Source organism: Typopeltis vanoorti, chromosome 10 (genome assembly GCF_054136105.1).
Source record: "Typopeltis vanoorti isolate ZY-2024b chromosome 10, IOZ_Tvanoo_1.0, whole genome shotgun sequence".
NCBI lineage: Eukaryota > Metazoa > Arthropoda > Arachnida > Uropygi > Thelyphonidae > Typopeltis > Typopeltis vanoorti.
Genome location: NC_143558.1, coordinates 104,234,731 through 104,250,357, shown reverse-complemented (window position 1 = coordinate 104,250,357; position 15,627 = coordinate 104,234,731). Strand labels below are relative to the sequence as shown.

General features: G+C 35.8%; 1 protein-coding gene across 4 annotated transcripts in view; it reads right to left on the bottom strand.

Moving 5' to 3' along the window:
• The window catches only part of mv (lysosomal-trafficking regulator mauve), a 1,073,830-nt gene that overhangs the window by 753,555 nt on the left and 304,648 nt on the right, over positions 1-15,627 (bottom strand). For all 4 annotated transcript variants that reach the window (XM_090399251.1, XM_090399254.1, XM_090399252.1 and 1 more), the window contains exon 15: positions 567-652. In XM_090399251.1, coding sequence (XP_090255377.1) covers positions 567-652 — 86 coding nt within the window. The remainder of the gene's footprint in view (positions 1-566; positions 653-15,627) is intronic.

Sequence of the window (15,627 nt, the reverse complement as noted above, 5' to 3'; positions counted from 1 at the left end):
TCTTATCAGATATATGGAAAACTCTAATCAGATCATTTAACCAAAAAGAAATGAACTTTCATGAAAATTACAATAAATTTCTCAACAAATAAAACATTGTACTTGCAACACGCGTTTTATATCATTGTATCACACACAGTGATAACTTTATATAATTTTTAGAATTGTCGGTTAGTTTCCTAGTTTTTGTTACTTTCTATTGCTTACCAGTGTATCCTTTGAAAATGCTGACAGATATCAGTCAGTGAAATGTCAGATATTAAACTATTATTTACTTGACTAACATACAGAATTAAGTCTTTAATTTATTAATAATTTACAATATCTTCAAATAACAACAGAATCATCAGAATGGAACCTTGTCATAAGAGTTGAGCACTGACAACAGGATTTTACCCAATACCATAAGAAGGATGTGCAAAGCAAAGAATTTAAATAATTAACAGTTAGATATTTCTATACTTAATAAATTAACAGCATGAGCTATGCAATGCTTTCATGACTATAATAATCTTTTAGGATTTATAATAATTAATTTGATTTTCAGTGATTCAAAAACTGCTCACCACATTCTTTTGAAGATTCAGCCTCCAGGATGGAAAACAGCATATATAAATTAGAGAATGCGTTATAATTATATAATCCTTTGGAGCTATACCAAAATAGAAAAGAAGAACAAAAATTATATGTTTTTCAAATACATTTCACAAAGATGGTTATATTAAATGTAGAGTATAATAGTCACAAGTTAAATAAAGAGAGTATATATTTAGCTCATTGTTCTGTGCTAAATAAACTAGTCAATAACCAATCATATTACTCAGGATGATGATGTAAACATATCAAACCACTGCATCTCTACTATCAAGTTTGTATTGCACATCATTTACATATATTTCACATCTTGCTGGTCATAGATTTATAAGACTATACCATGTTCCCAAATTAATATAGACAATATTTGAATATTGAAATAAGGCAGGATATAGGGTTAACACACCCAGTGGGATGTTCATAAATTTCTCCATTAGTCATCAATCACTATCCAATTTCAGCACAATTGGAGATATTAACTGTGGCTGATGTCATTAAAATGTAAGAAATGGGATGGTGGAAAGAATACTCAATGCTCTCATAAAAAAGAAAAAAATGTAAATGACTAGTAGCATATAAGGATTAGATTACTCAAGAGTAATATTTGTTCGAGTATATCTTGTTTCTATACTATCACTATGTAATGTCTCCATAATGCTATCAGAAGAACAACAGGATATCAATTATTGTTATAACAAGAGTAATATTTCTACCAGCTTTATCAATCGAACAAAAGTAGGTCAATCTCTTACAGAGAGAGTAGGGGTTATTATTCAGCAAACCGAGTAAACTGATAAAAGGAAACATGTGCAATTAACAAACAAAATACTATGTATTGGGCTGGTAGACGGTGTAATGCAGACAGTTGATTGCGTAGTCTACATAGTGGATCATAGAGTGTTTAAAGTAGCCTCCCATGATAAGTTATAGGATAATATAAAGGTGTGGTAATAACAAAAAGAGGGCTTCTTACTGTAAGTTATCATGACATAGAGGAATCCTCCTCTCTATTCTTCTGAAATGAAATGTTATAATGTATTTCTCAATCCCCCCTCATCAACTGCAGGCATGGTCTAAAGCAGTGGTCGCCAAAGTGTTCGGGGCTCAGAAGTCGATAGAAAAATATAAGACATCATTGTATGGGTAATATTTAATTCGGTTAACCTGGATTACCTCCAATCTGAATGACAATGCAATTAAGAGTGAATCATGGGAACAGTGACATGAATAGGACCTGCAAGATGGAGCAAGGTCATGAAAATAGTTACGGAGGCCAATCAAGTAGGCCAAAATGACATATTTACCAATAAACAGATGTTGGTGGTTCTTGCCCAGCCGGCACGAGATTGCAACACGTGCATGGTTGCTTATTTACTTATACTTACATGTATTCAAACCCAGTCTCATTTTTGCGCATCGACATACAAGTGAGCATTAATGTTCTAAAATTCATCAACATACATATTAGGTAATATTAAAATTACATAATAGTAAAATAGAGGGGGTCGATAAAAAGTCAAGAAACTCTTGAAGGAGTCGATGGTCAAAGAAGTTTGGTAACCCCTGGTCTAAAGCATGCAAGGCAATCTAAATTACAAATATTTTGGTTGTTTGTATAGAGCAATTTTAGTTCTCGTGGTCTTTGCTAGAACAATGGGCACAGAGCTATGATCATAGCTGTAGGTTAACACTTATAACAACTAAATAAATTTGAAATATCCAATATGAAGAGCATTTCAGGATACGAACAATAACAAACATTAAAGATTTATTAGTATATCAGACCACTACACTGAAAAATGAATCACTGAGAGAGGTATACACAATATCACACACAAAACTCAAACAGTGCTATGAATGAACCATTGTCGGGTAATGCATTACACTCACACACTAACCACTATCCATGCAAAGAACATGGACGTACTTCCTTGCTTACACTCTCCATACAGTTTCCAAGGATAGCCTCTTGTTCAATTCCCCACTCCGATTCTATTAATACTCATATTTGTAGATTTAGGGACTCAAAAACACACGTGTTGAACAGATTATTTTATTAATTACAAATAAAATAAAACTTGACGTTTCGACCTCTATATCGAGGTCATCATCGGAAGAATACAACTGTATGCAGAACCAAGCTACACGCTCATGCTTTCTATACCAGTAAACTAAATCTACGTAGTTAATAAATCTTTTTTCTGGCCTGACCTCTAGTGATAAAAAAAAAAATAATAAATAAATAAAAAAAATAAAATAAAAAAAAAATATATATATATATATATATATATATATATATATTATAAATAGATAAATGCAACTACAATAAACTGTTAGAGTCCTCATGTATTAATATTCTGGATAGTTACAAAATGATTTCTTTCAGTTGCTATTGAATGTTCTAAACACTTCAACAAGTCACCAGGTTGTCTTCTTGTAGTGGAAATTTTTCTAATGCTAGTTTAGGATATTATACAGGTTGTAGATGGGTCCTCCACATTCTTGAAATGGTGAGGCCATCATTTTTGTTGAGATTTGGGTTGTGTTTGAGCATTTCACAAGACTCTTTAAATTTTCTCTCAAACCAGGTTTTGGTGCGGTGTAGGGACTTGGTATTTTTCCAGTCAATTCTATGGTATGTTTGGAGTGCGTGGTTAGAAAGGCCTGTTTTACCAAAGTGGAGGTATTTAATGTGTCATTTGTGTTCGTCTTGTCTGATTGGGATAGTTCGCCCTGTTTTCCCTATGTATGGTATGTTACATGTGCAGTGTATTTTGTATACCCCTGGGTGTGCTAGGTGTGGAAGAGGATCTTTAGAGGAACTGAGTAGGTGTCTTAGCTTATTTGGGGGTTTAAAGGTGGTTTTAATGTTGTATTTGCGAAGTGTTCTGTCTATTTTTTCAGAAATGCCTCTAACATAAGGAATGGCAATAGCATTCTTGAAATCTTTTTTGTTCTTACTGGTGTCTTTATGGAGGATCTCGTGAATAGTTTTTTTATTGTATCCATTTTTGATAAATGTTTGGTTGATGATTTTGTATTCTTGGTTTAGAGCCTGTTCATTTGAACAGATAGTTAGGGCTCTGTGTTTAAGGGTGCTTATGACACCTAATTTTTGTGTTGGGTGTCATTAGCAAATTAGGTGTCATAAGCACCCTTAAACACAGAGCCCTAACTATCTGTTTAAATGAACAGGCTCTAAACCAAGAATACAAAATCATCAACCAAACATTTATCAAAAATGGATACAATAAAAAAACTATTCACGAGATCCTCCATAAAGACACCAGTAAGAACAAAAAAGATTTCAAGAATGCTATTGCCATTCCTTATGTTAGAGGCATTTCTGAAAAAATAGACAGAACACTTCGCAAATACAACATTAAAACCACCTTTAAACCCCCAAATAAGCTAAGACACCTACTCAGTTCCTCTAAAGATCCTCTTCCACACCTAGCACACCCAGGGGTATACAAAATACACTGCACATGTAACATACCATACATAGGGAAAACAGGGCGAACTATCCCAATCAGACAAGACGAACACAAACGACACATTAAATACCTCCACTTTGGTAAAACAGGCCTTTCTGACCACGCACTCCAAACATACCATAGAATTGACTGGAAAAATACCAAGTCCCTACACTGCACCAAAACCTGGTTTGAGAAAAAATTTAAAGAGTCTTGTGAAATGCTCAAACACAACCCAAATCTCAACAAAAATGATGGCCTCACCATTTCAAGAATGTGGAGGACCCATCTACAACCTGTATAATATCCTAAACTAGCATTAGAAAAATTTCCACTACAAGAAGACAACCTGGTGACTTGTTGAAGTGTTTAGAACATTCAATAGCAACTGAAAGAAATCATTTTGTAACTATCCAGAATATTAATACATGAGGACTCTAACAGTTTATTGTAGTTGCATTTATCTATTTATAATATATATATATATATATACATATATATTTTTTTTATTTTTTTTATTTATTTATTTATTTATTTTTTTATCACTAGAGGTCAGGCTAGAAAAAAGATTTATTAACTACGTAGATTTAGTTTACTGGTATAGAAAGCATGAGTGTGTAGCTTGGTTCTGCATACAGTTGTATTCTTCCGATGATGACCTCGATATAGAGGTCGAAACGTCAAGTTTTATTTTATTTGTAATTAATAAAATAATCTGTTCAACACGTGTGTTTTTGAGTCCCTAAATCTACAAATATGAGTGCTGATCACCGTGTAACCCTAAAAGAAAGGATTCTATTAATAATTTCTTACACATTAACCATGTAACAACACCTTACCATCCCATCTCCTCCTCCTTTTCATGAATTTTTTTTTAAACTGCATTCCCTCTATCTTGATGCCTCCATGTTCAAAACATCACTTATCACCTTAGTCAATCTCTTCTATCCCATTTCTAAAATACCTGCACCACCATGAAAATCAGGGAAAAAAATCAGTGCACAATAATCCATACAAGATTTGTTCAACGTCTTATACAACAGAACCACGACCTCTTTATTTCTGAAAATTAAGGTCCTATGTATCACTGCCATTATCCAATGTGAAGACTTCACAACTTGTAGAATGTGACCCCTGAACTTTGGGTCCCTGTTCACCACCAGTGTTGGATTGCTTGTCTCCTTAAACTCCTTCAAAATTCCCCAATAAGTGTACATTTTGCAGCCCATCATTCCCTACTAAATTTCAGAATCTTACATTTTCCAACATTCAACTGAGAATTCCACTCAAATGCCCACTCATACAATCCATTCAAGGCCTAACAGGAAGGCCAAAACATCTGTTTGACTGTTCACTGTTCTACACAATTTGGCAACATCTGCACACCTCCAGTTCAATCTGCCTGAATATCTCTAATATATTTAAACAACAATGGTTGCAAAACAGACCCTAGCAGCACATCACTAGTAACTTCCTATTTTGGGATACCACATCTCGATACACAACTTTCTGATACCTATCTGACAACCAATCACCTATCCAACTTATTAATACAAAATCAAATCCCATCTGTTTCAGTTTAGTTACCAACTTGTTGTGTGGCAATCTATCAAAGGCCTTTGCAAAATACAAGAATACCATTGTATATGCATCTCCCTACTCCAATGCATTCTTTGTTGCCTTATTACGGTACATAAGTATATTGATAAAACATGACCTCCATACTTAATTACAATTGGATAAAGGGAATGAAACCAATTTATAATTGGTTTCATTCCCTTTATAGTCATCATTAATTTATAGTATAACCAAGTTTCAACATCTATCACTAATCCAGAATAAAGTGTGACAACTTATTCTGGATTAGTAATTGACTAACACAGGGGTCCTCGACCTGTGTCGTCCTCGACATGCGTCGTTTCGACTTTACGGTGGTAATCCCATAAATAATTTAAAAAATAAATTACAGCTTGAAGCAGTGCGACGTAAAATTCAAACGTCGCGGGCGAACTTGTTAGTGATTGCGGCAAAAGAATATACCGTTACGTGGCGTTTGTTTAGGAGAGTGGCATCGCTTGGGTCCCAGCATACACTCTTTGGGTACCGTGTGCTTTGTTTACATCCGCTCTCTCACTTTTGTGTTTGTGTTTTTTTTGTGACTTTTTACCCTTCAATATGGCTCCCAAACGTAAGGCAGACCCTTCTGATGGTAGTGTGTCAAAGAAAAGGAAAGCCATTACATTAGAAGTGAAATTAGACATTATTAAAAGGGCAAAAAAGGGAGAAACGCCAACAAACATCGGCCGCGCGTTGAACTTAAGTTGTACCACAGTCGGGACTATTATCAAGGATAAAGTTCGCATCCTTGAACACGTGAAAGGATTGGCACCCATGAAATTGACTGCGATTACGAAAAAACATAGTAGGCTCATTATTGAGATGGAAAGGCTTCTTGTTCTTTGGCTGGAAGACCAGCATCAACGCCGTATCCCAATTAGCCTCATATTAATTCAAGAAAAGGCAAAAATATTGTTTGAGGCATTGAAAAGTGAAAGGGGGGAAACGAGTGCAGGTGAAGAGTTTAATGGTAGTAAAGGTTCTCCCTTTCATTTTCCTATGGCCTAGTTCTGTTTCTTGATATATACGTATGACTTTAGGGTGTTTTAGGTTAGGTAAGTAACTTAGGCTATGATAATTCCGATTTGCATCGAAAATCACCTTATGTCGGTCTGTAGGAAGGGATCTCCGACGTAACTTGAGAAAACCCCCTGTATATAGAAATATTATGACTTCTGCATTACCTCAACCTTGGTATCATTTCTGGGTCTGGTATCATTTCTGAGGTCTCAATAAAGGTCAAAACTGGTCTGGATATTTGCCCTTTCCATAATGCATGGCATTATACTTGTCCATAAGGATATCTGCATTGCATTATGGGATACTAAGCCAATTGATGTGAAGTCATTAGCGTCTATATACAAGTAGCCTAGTCGTGAAATTACTTCACGCACAAACTTTGTTTACCTACACTTAGCCAAAGAATAAAACCAAGAATATAGCTTTCTGGCATCTTTAATTTATTATACAACCAAGTGAAAAATCTTTCAACATAGAGTAGGAGTCAACTCTATATATGGAAGCATGACTTCTCCATTACTTAAACCTTGGTTGCACTTCTGGGTCTGGCTCCTGCTGATGAGCCTCAATACAGGTTGAACCCAGTCTGGTTAGTGGAATTCCCATAATGCATAGCATTATACATGTCCATAAGGATATGTGCATTGCATTATGGGATACTAATGCAATTGATGTGAAATCATTAGCTTCTATATACAAGTAGCCCAGTTGTGACGCAACTTCAAGCACAAACTTTGTTTACCTACACTTGGATAAAGGATGAAACCAAAAAATATAACTTCTTAGCATCTTTAATTTATCCCATTCAATGTTGCTTTTGTACATTCTCTTATTCTGCTCATATCTATTAAGGAGTCTGGACATTAGATGATATGCAACCAATTCCTAAGAAGAGTGACAAACGACTGTCCATTTTCCCTCACCTTAACTGTTGGCTCTCAACCATTGTTCCCTCTAATTTTTCCCTGCCCGTGTGCACAAGAAAAACACTCTACGCACAAGTTTCCAGTCTCAGGTGTACTAATATACTATTTCTCATATTACTGTTGACTTATTTTCATCTAGCTATAAACTGTGAAATTGCAAGCATTAAATTGATTCACTTAAATCCACACAGCTACAAACATCTATCACTGTTTGCACAAGTTAAAGTAACTGTACTGTCTAAGCAGCAGACACTCTATAACAGCTTTTATCAACCTTTTTTTATCATGGAACATCGTATAATTATATAAACATTGTGGATATATACCAATATATAATGTCTATCTTTTTCAATCACAATCTCTTGCAAAATACTACAATTCCATAGAACTCCGGTTGAGAAACCCTGCTATAAAAAGAAACAAAACTCTGCAATTTGCCAATGTTAGCATAGTTTTCCCACATGGCACATACTAAAAGTAACTAATAAGTACATTAAGTTGGAATGGGTTAGAGTAATTTACTAAAATAAAGAGCCAAAAAGCTTCATTTGGCAATGCAAAATTATATAAATTAAAAATGATGATGGATATTAAATCCATCATGATTTCAAAGCCGAATACAGAAACTATAAAAGTTTTGTGCAAAAATTGACCAGAGAACTTGCAGGAATACACCACCACCATACTACGAGTTGCCCTAGCCGAACCTTATAGGAAGTGACAAAAGTTCATAAAGCCCCTATATTCGCCTCCTTTGAGCTTTAAGCGTTTGTCACTTCCTATAAGGTTCGGCTAGGACGACTCATAGTATGGCGGCGGTGTAATCCCGCAAGCTCTCTGATCAATTTTCGCACGTAACTTTTATAGTTTCTGTATTCAGCTTTGAAACGATGTTGGATTTAGTATCCACTTAATTCATATAATTTTGCATCACCGAAATGAAGCCTTTTGGCTTTTTATTTTAGTAAATACTTTACATACCGACTGAGAGTTCGCTTACGGAAAATACACCTCTCTGATGCTTCAAGTTCCTTAGTACTGAGAGTTTTTGCTCTCTTAGGTTTCTGCCTAGTCTCTAATGAAAACCAATGAGTTTGAAATAGCTCTCAGACTAGTGAAACTTTATCAAAATGAGCCAACAGGAGGTGAGTATATGGGCACTTTGCGCTTTCGTCACTTCCTATAAGGTTCAGCTAAGGCAACTTGTAGTATGGAGGCGCTGTATTCTCACAAGCTCTCTGGTCAATTTTTGCACTTTTATAGTTTCTGCACGAAACTTTTATAGTTTCTGTATTCAGCTTTGAAATGATGTTGGGTTAGAGTAATACTGGAGTGGAGACACTGAAGGAATTACTAAATAAAATAAGTGACAAGTATGATTTATCATATAAATAAATTGTAGAGTACACTCAAAAATTATTGACTGCAAATTAGAAATTCTGTAAGGAAAATTTTGTGTGTGCAGTTACCAGGTATGTGCACTCCCTTTTTGACTGGTGTTCACGTGTGTCCACACAAACACAGCTTAAAGGAAATACTGCTCTCAACTAATAAATGACTGCCAATATGAATTCCATCACTGCTGATCAACAGGGGGATCTACTTACCTATGTCACTCATTTCTGGACAAACACCATGGAAAATTTTGGCAAATTGCTAGTCATTGCCTGTTGATACATCCAAAGTTGTGACTGTGTTTGGCACAAAGTGCCAAACACAGCCAAAACTTTGGATGTATCAACATGGCAAGTCCTGTGCTCGGTTTGGCAAATTTCTGATTGGACACTGACTTTGAGTAATGGTGGATGGCTCTTATCTTCTAACCACAAATAACGCTGGAGTCCCACAACACTCTGTTCTTACATCCACCCTCTTCCTTCTATATATAAACAATTCACTGAAGCTCAGAGCTGATCCAGTATACAGTACTGCTGACCACTGCACCGCTCCTTTTCCTTTAACAAACTTTATAATCACAACTTGGCTTTATTTCCCATAAAGAGAACTTTTTTTTTTTTTTTTTTCCAGTCTTACCTTTGACAATGTCCAAATATCTATTCAAGATGAGGTATACTTTCTTGGGATAACTCTAATCTTAAATCTCTGTTGGCACAAACATATTACAAATATGGCTTCCTCTGCATAAAAATAAATTAGGTTGCCTCTTTCATTCAAGGAATTAATTTAACTAATTTCCATGCTCTCTATCAAACCTATCTACACACATGCAGCAGCAGCCAATCAACACCCTCTCACAGTTCAATTGCAAACGTGCAGAACAAATTTCTCCTCCTATTCATTCAAATGTGAACAAGACCGTTCTTATCCATTCAGAGTACCCAAACCTCTAGTGTACTAGTGAGGGAAAGTCATTTATATACAGGAGGAAGAGCTTGGAAAGAAGTTTAGAGCTCTTAGGTATTCAGCATTATTAGAAAATGTAAAGAGAGGAAATGTGGCAATTCAACTGAAAAAGGTGCAAGGTAGAACATAAGTTAGTAATTTCTGAAGTAGATCTCTATGCTATAACTGATCAAATGTTCTGAAAATGTCAAAAGCATGCACAGCTCTCTCGATACATATCCATCACTTGTGAATAAAAAGTGGTGTTGTAAGCTAGAAGATCTATAGTTATCAAGAGAAGCAGTGCAGTCATGCATGGAAGTGGCAGTGCTCCACAAATCATTTTATTTTAGTAAATATTCTTTTTCATCTTCTTCAGCTTCATTTAATCTCAAGTGAAGTTGGTGGTGGATCTATCTCATTCATTTGGTTTTGCTTAAGGCCATTTTCCTCCAGTCCAAGTTGTCAGAAGTCCTCTCTTAGGCTTTCTAACCCAGTATTGCTTATGTCTCTCCCTTTTAGGTCTCCTTCTTTAGGCTTCATCTCCAGCACTCTCCTTCCCACACTGCTTTTGTCTTGCCACATATCATGGCCAAACCACCTCAGCCTTCATTCTCTGATCTTCCCAAATACTTTGGTTACCCTCAATGCCATCTGGATCAGTAAGTTTTTGATCTTATTCAATCTTGTTATACCACTTGCAAGACTCAGCATTCTCATTTCAGCTATGTCCATTCTCGTCTTCCATCTTTTGGTCAATTGCCAGTTCTCAACTTACTAACATTTTGTAGCTCATTCCTTTTAACTTGCTATGTACTTCTGTATCACACAAGATTCCTGAAACTTCCTTTCAGTTCATCCATCCTGAACAGATCTTCCTACTGAGTTCAGACATTCTTCCTGAACACATGATTCTGGGTATGTGAACCTAGACACTTGTGGCATGTCTGTACCCTGTAATGTTATATCCTCATCTCCTGATGCTTCACCAAAACACGTACTGTGTCTTATTTCTATTGATGACTGATCCATACGCCACTGTCGTCCATATGTTCAAGTATTCCTCCTCAGACTTTATGCAAATTGTCACATCATCAGCAAACATAACTGTCCAGAGTAATTCATTTCTTACTATTTCTGTCAATACATCTAAGAGCATAGCACTTAAGAAGGGGCTCAAAGCTAACCCTTGATGAACTCTATTTTTACTGGGACTGTCTCATTGGTTCCTACTCCACATCTCACCCTCGTTTTGCTGCCCTCGTATAGTCTTGTACAAAGTATACAGACTTTTCTGGAGCCATTTTCTTTCTTAAACTTCTCCATCAAATCCCTTTTCCAAATCAGTGAAGATCAGAGAGGATTTGGTATTGCTCTCTTCTACTACCTTTCTGTCAGCTGTCATAGAGTAAAGAATGTATCAGTTAGAATGTATAGACTTTTCTGGAGCCATTTGCTTTCTTATGCTTCTCCATCAAATCCCTTTCCAAATCAGTGAAGATCAGAGAGGGTTTGGTGTTGCTCTCTCTCCTGCTACTTTTCTATGAGCTGTCATAGAACAAAGAATGTATCAGTTAGTCACTGGCCAGCCATAAACACAAACTGTTCTTCACTAATTAACCATAGGTCCTACAGTATTTTCTCAAATATCTTATCACATATCTTCATAGTGTGACTCATGAGTTTAATTCCTCTGTAGTTAATACAAGACTGAATATTACATTTGTTTTTATATATTGGAACCAGTATACTTTCTCTCTCTCCTTATTCCTCGGGCATTTTTTTACCTGAGGAATGATTTTAAATTATTCTATTTTTGTTTGTTTTGGTTTTAATAGCACAAGAACAGCTATGGTCAATACTGAAAGAGTGCATAAGGTAATAAATAAGAAACATAAACAGGTATAAAAATCAGTATATAAAAAGAAATAACACGTGTGTAGAAACAAATGTAAAACGTTCGTAGAAATAAAATTTAAAAGGATTATAAAAATAAGCGCAGAAAAATTTAGAAAAACATTCATAAAAACAATGTGTTAAAAGCTTATATAGAATAAATTGAACTAATAACACTAATATGTACATAATTTATATAAGATGATATACACTGATACTTAGTAAACATTTAAAAATGGAATGAAAAGTGATGAAAGTGACTGTGCTCATTGACAAAATAAAAGCAGTTCATTAAAATCTGAAGAATGGTTAGCCTGGTAACAAAGCTCAAACATAAGAATGTCATCACCCCTCAATAGTAAGGAGTGTTTAAGATGATTATGACCTATGCACAGCTGAGCAATTACAACTTCTTAAAGGTCATAGTGCAAACAAGGCTGCCACAATTTGATTTCAGGCTAGATTTGATGGCGCTTATTATTGGCCTCTCTCTTCAATGATGACTACCACTGTGATTAAAGTTTGTGTCTGATGATCTGCTGATAACTGGTGCATGGGATATGTAGATGGTGAAAGCTTGAGATATGAGCTTACCTAGCTGTAGTATTTGCATCATTGCAGCCTTATATAGTTGTGAAAGAGTGGTTCCAACTCACACTTGAAATATTCAATTGCATAAAATGTTTTTGATAAAGAGAGGTAAATTTCTTTTGAGACCAAAGTCAATATTCTGAATCTCCAAGTAATGCTGTATGCTTTTTCCATATCCAACAAATAGTAAGTGTTTGCATTTTAGGAAGGCATCTCGAATAGATGCTTCTAGCTGTACTAGATAATAGGTTGTTGAATGGTATTAACGGAAGACAGTTGTGTTCTAGAAAAAAGGTTGTTTATCGCCAGAAATGATAAGAGATAAGAATTAACCTTTCACAAGCTGCTGGTAATAGCAATTGGCTAACAATTTATTTGGAATTTTGGATTCCAACTTAATTTAGGAAAGGCAACAGTAATTGCCTTCTGTCAAGTATCGGGAAAAAACTCTGTAAAACCAATACAGTAGTTGATCCTTCACAGTTGGTGACAGATGTTGCATCATCTTATACCAGATGTTGTCTGATCCAACAGCAGTTGGGTGGCATTTAAGCAAACCATCTTGTACAGAAGAGAACACTGTTGTACTCTTCTGTACCACACAAACAGAACAGAATTTGTTATTTTCTGCATTACACTTTTGGGCAAGGAATTTCAGGAGATATGATGATATTGCTGATGTTTTAGTAAAAAAAAAACTTCCAGAGTGTCAGTATTTGCTGTTGGGCATGCAAAGTGCATCCATTATGTTTGAGGATGGTGAGCTAGTGGGTGGTGAATCTGTTCTTCATTTACCAGATTTTTTCTCAGATTCTTTACTGTCTGTTGCACTTGCAATGGAAGGTGTGTGTGTGTGTGTGTGTGTGTGTGTGTGTGTGTGTGTGTGTGTGTGTGTGTGTGTGTGTGTGTGTGTGTGTGTGTGTGTGTGCACGCGTGTGAATATGAGTGTATAAATGTTTGTTTTTGTTTGAACTTGGATTCCCGTAAGATCTGATGATGGATATCATGGTTCCACCATGATTTAGCAAAATCATGGTGGAACCATGATTTCAAACAGTTGTGACAGGAGTTAGGGTGGCTGTCAGAGAATCAAATGTCAAGGAGAGCTAGTACTTGATTTTCCATCATTATATCCTTGAGGTGGTAGATGGTTGCCCATGCAAAGAAGTGGATATCATGGGGAAATGATCACTCACAAATAAGTTCTAACCTAAAAAGTGGGAAAAGCGAGGATGAGCAGATAGTTGAGTCAATGTCAGTGAATGTTGGGGCAGGTATGTGGAAGAAAGTGCTCATTCTGGAAATCAAGAGGGAGAGATTGTTGTTAAGCTCCATGATACTGTTGATATTAGTTCAGGAATTACCACACAGAATGTAGGCATCCAATTAAATCCTACATTAAAATAAAGGGGATGGTAACCGCAATATGACTTCTTCAAAGTCATCCTGAGAGATCTGTTACAGGAAATTAAGCACATGTAGTATGTTGTTATAAGAGATCTAATAGTCAGATTACAACTGACTCTACATTTGAATCTGGATAGTATATCACTCGAGTTTTACATGAAGCAGTGAGAAAACTGTCAATGCCCTTGACTATATTGTTTAATCTAAATCTCAGGTCTGAGTTAGTCCCAAGGAGGTGAAAAGAGGGGAAAATAGTTCCAATAGAATTTTATAACTGCACAATACTCAATTTTATCCATTTCAAGGGATACAGACAACACTTTTGCTTCAGACAGCTGTTTAAAAAAAAATTACTTGATAGAATGACTTGCAATTTCGCATGGATGCTTATGACTGATGTACCAACTTAGAAAAAAAAAACTTGGCAATAGTGTTGCCATCTATGGTCAAGTCCGAGAACTTTTCAGATGACCCTCGTACTAGGGGTTCGATAGTGCTCAATCTAGTAACTACATCTGAGAATTTGTCTACAATGAATATGACCATGTTGCCACCAGTTGGTGAGAATGATCATATGCTCTTCATCTGGGAGGTGGGTAAATGTGTGGAATTTTCAGTTAAGACTGGGAATATATGGAATTACCAGGCTGGTAAGTATGACAAGCTTAGAAGATTGCTTGGATCAGTGCCATGGAATGTAAAACTGCAAGGGCAGGATGTTGATGGTGCATGGGATGTGGTAAAGGAAGTAATGGCTGACTGCATACCTAGAGTCAGAATAGTAAATCAAGTGGGAGTTAAATGGATGAATAACACCATTAAGCTTGAGCTGAAAAAAATTAAACAATTGTGGAGGGAATTTAAAGAGAAAGGTGACCCACAGGCACATGAACAGTACAAGGCACAGGCCACGAGGGTAACTAGTGTCGTACGAAAAGCAAAAGCGGATTATGAAAGGAAGTTAGCAATGCAGGCTTAAAGAGAATCCCAAACAGTTCTTTCGATATGCTGCAAGTAAAATAAAAACGTATACGGCAGAATGATTTTAAGGAATGCCAACATTAGAGAGGTAATTGAATCAGTCGAAATACACTGCTCAAAACAATTAGGGGATATTTTAGTTTCTGTCGGTTAATTATAAATTTCTGCAAATAATTATAACTACTGGGTACTTTATACACGAATAAATATTTCTTACTTATGGATAGGGTGTGATTAATGAGATATTGCTTAAATAATCGATATTTACTAAAAAATTTAACAAATTATACATTTTAGCGTGAAATAATTTTAACAAGAATAACAACAAGAATAGCCAAAAATGCTTTTGTTAATTTTTAATAGTGCATATGGTCTCCATTAACAGCCAAAACAGCGGTACATCTTGATTGCATGGACCAGATAAGATGATCAAATAGTTCTTGTGGGATATTCCCCCACTCTTCTGTGACAGCAATTTTGGGTTCTTGAAGCGATCTTGGTGGCACCAGTCGAGCAGAAACGGGCATAACTAAAGCATCCCAGGCATGTTTTGATTGGATTACAATGTGGTGAACAGGCAAGCCAGTCCATTCATTCAATACCTTCTTCCTCAAACCACTCTTGTGCCAAATTTTATCATCCATAAAAAGGAATTTTTGGCCAATTGCAGCAGCATATGGATGAACTATAGGTTCCAAAATCTCATCGGGATACCTTTGGACTGTAAAGGAACCGTTTCTGATAAAATAGAGATCAGTAGAACCACCTATACTTAT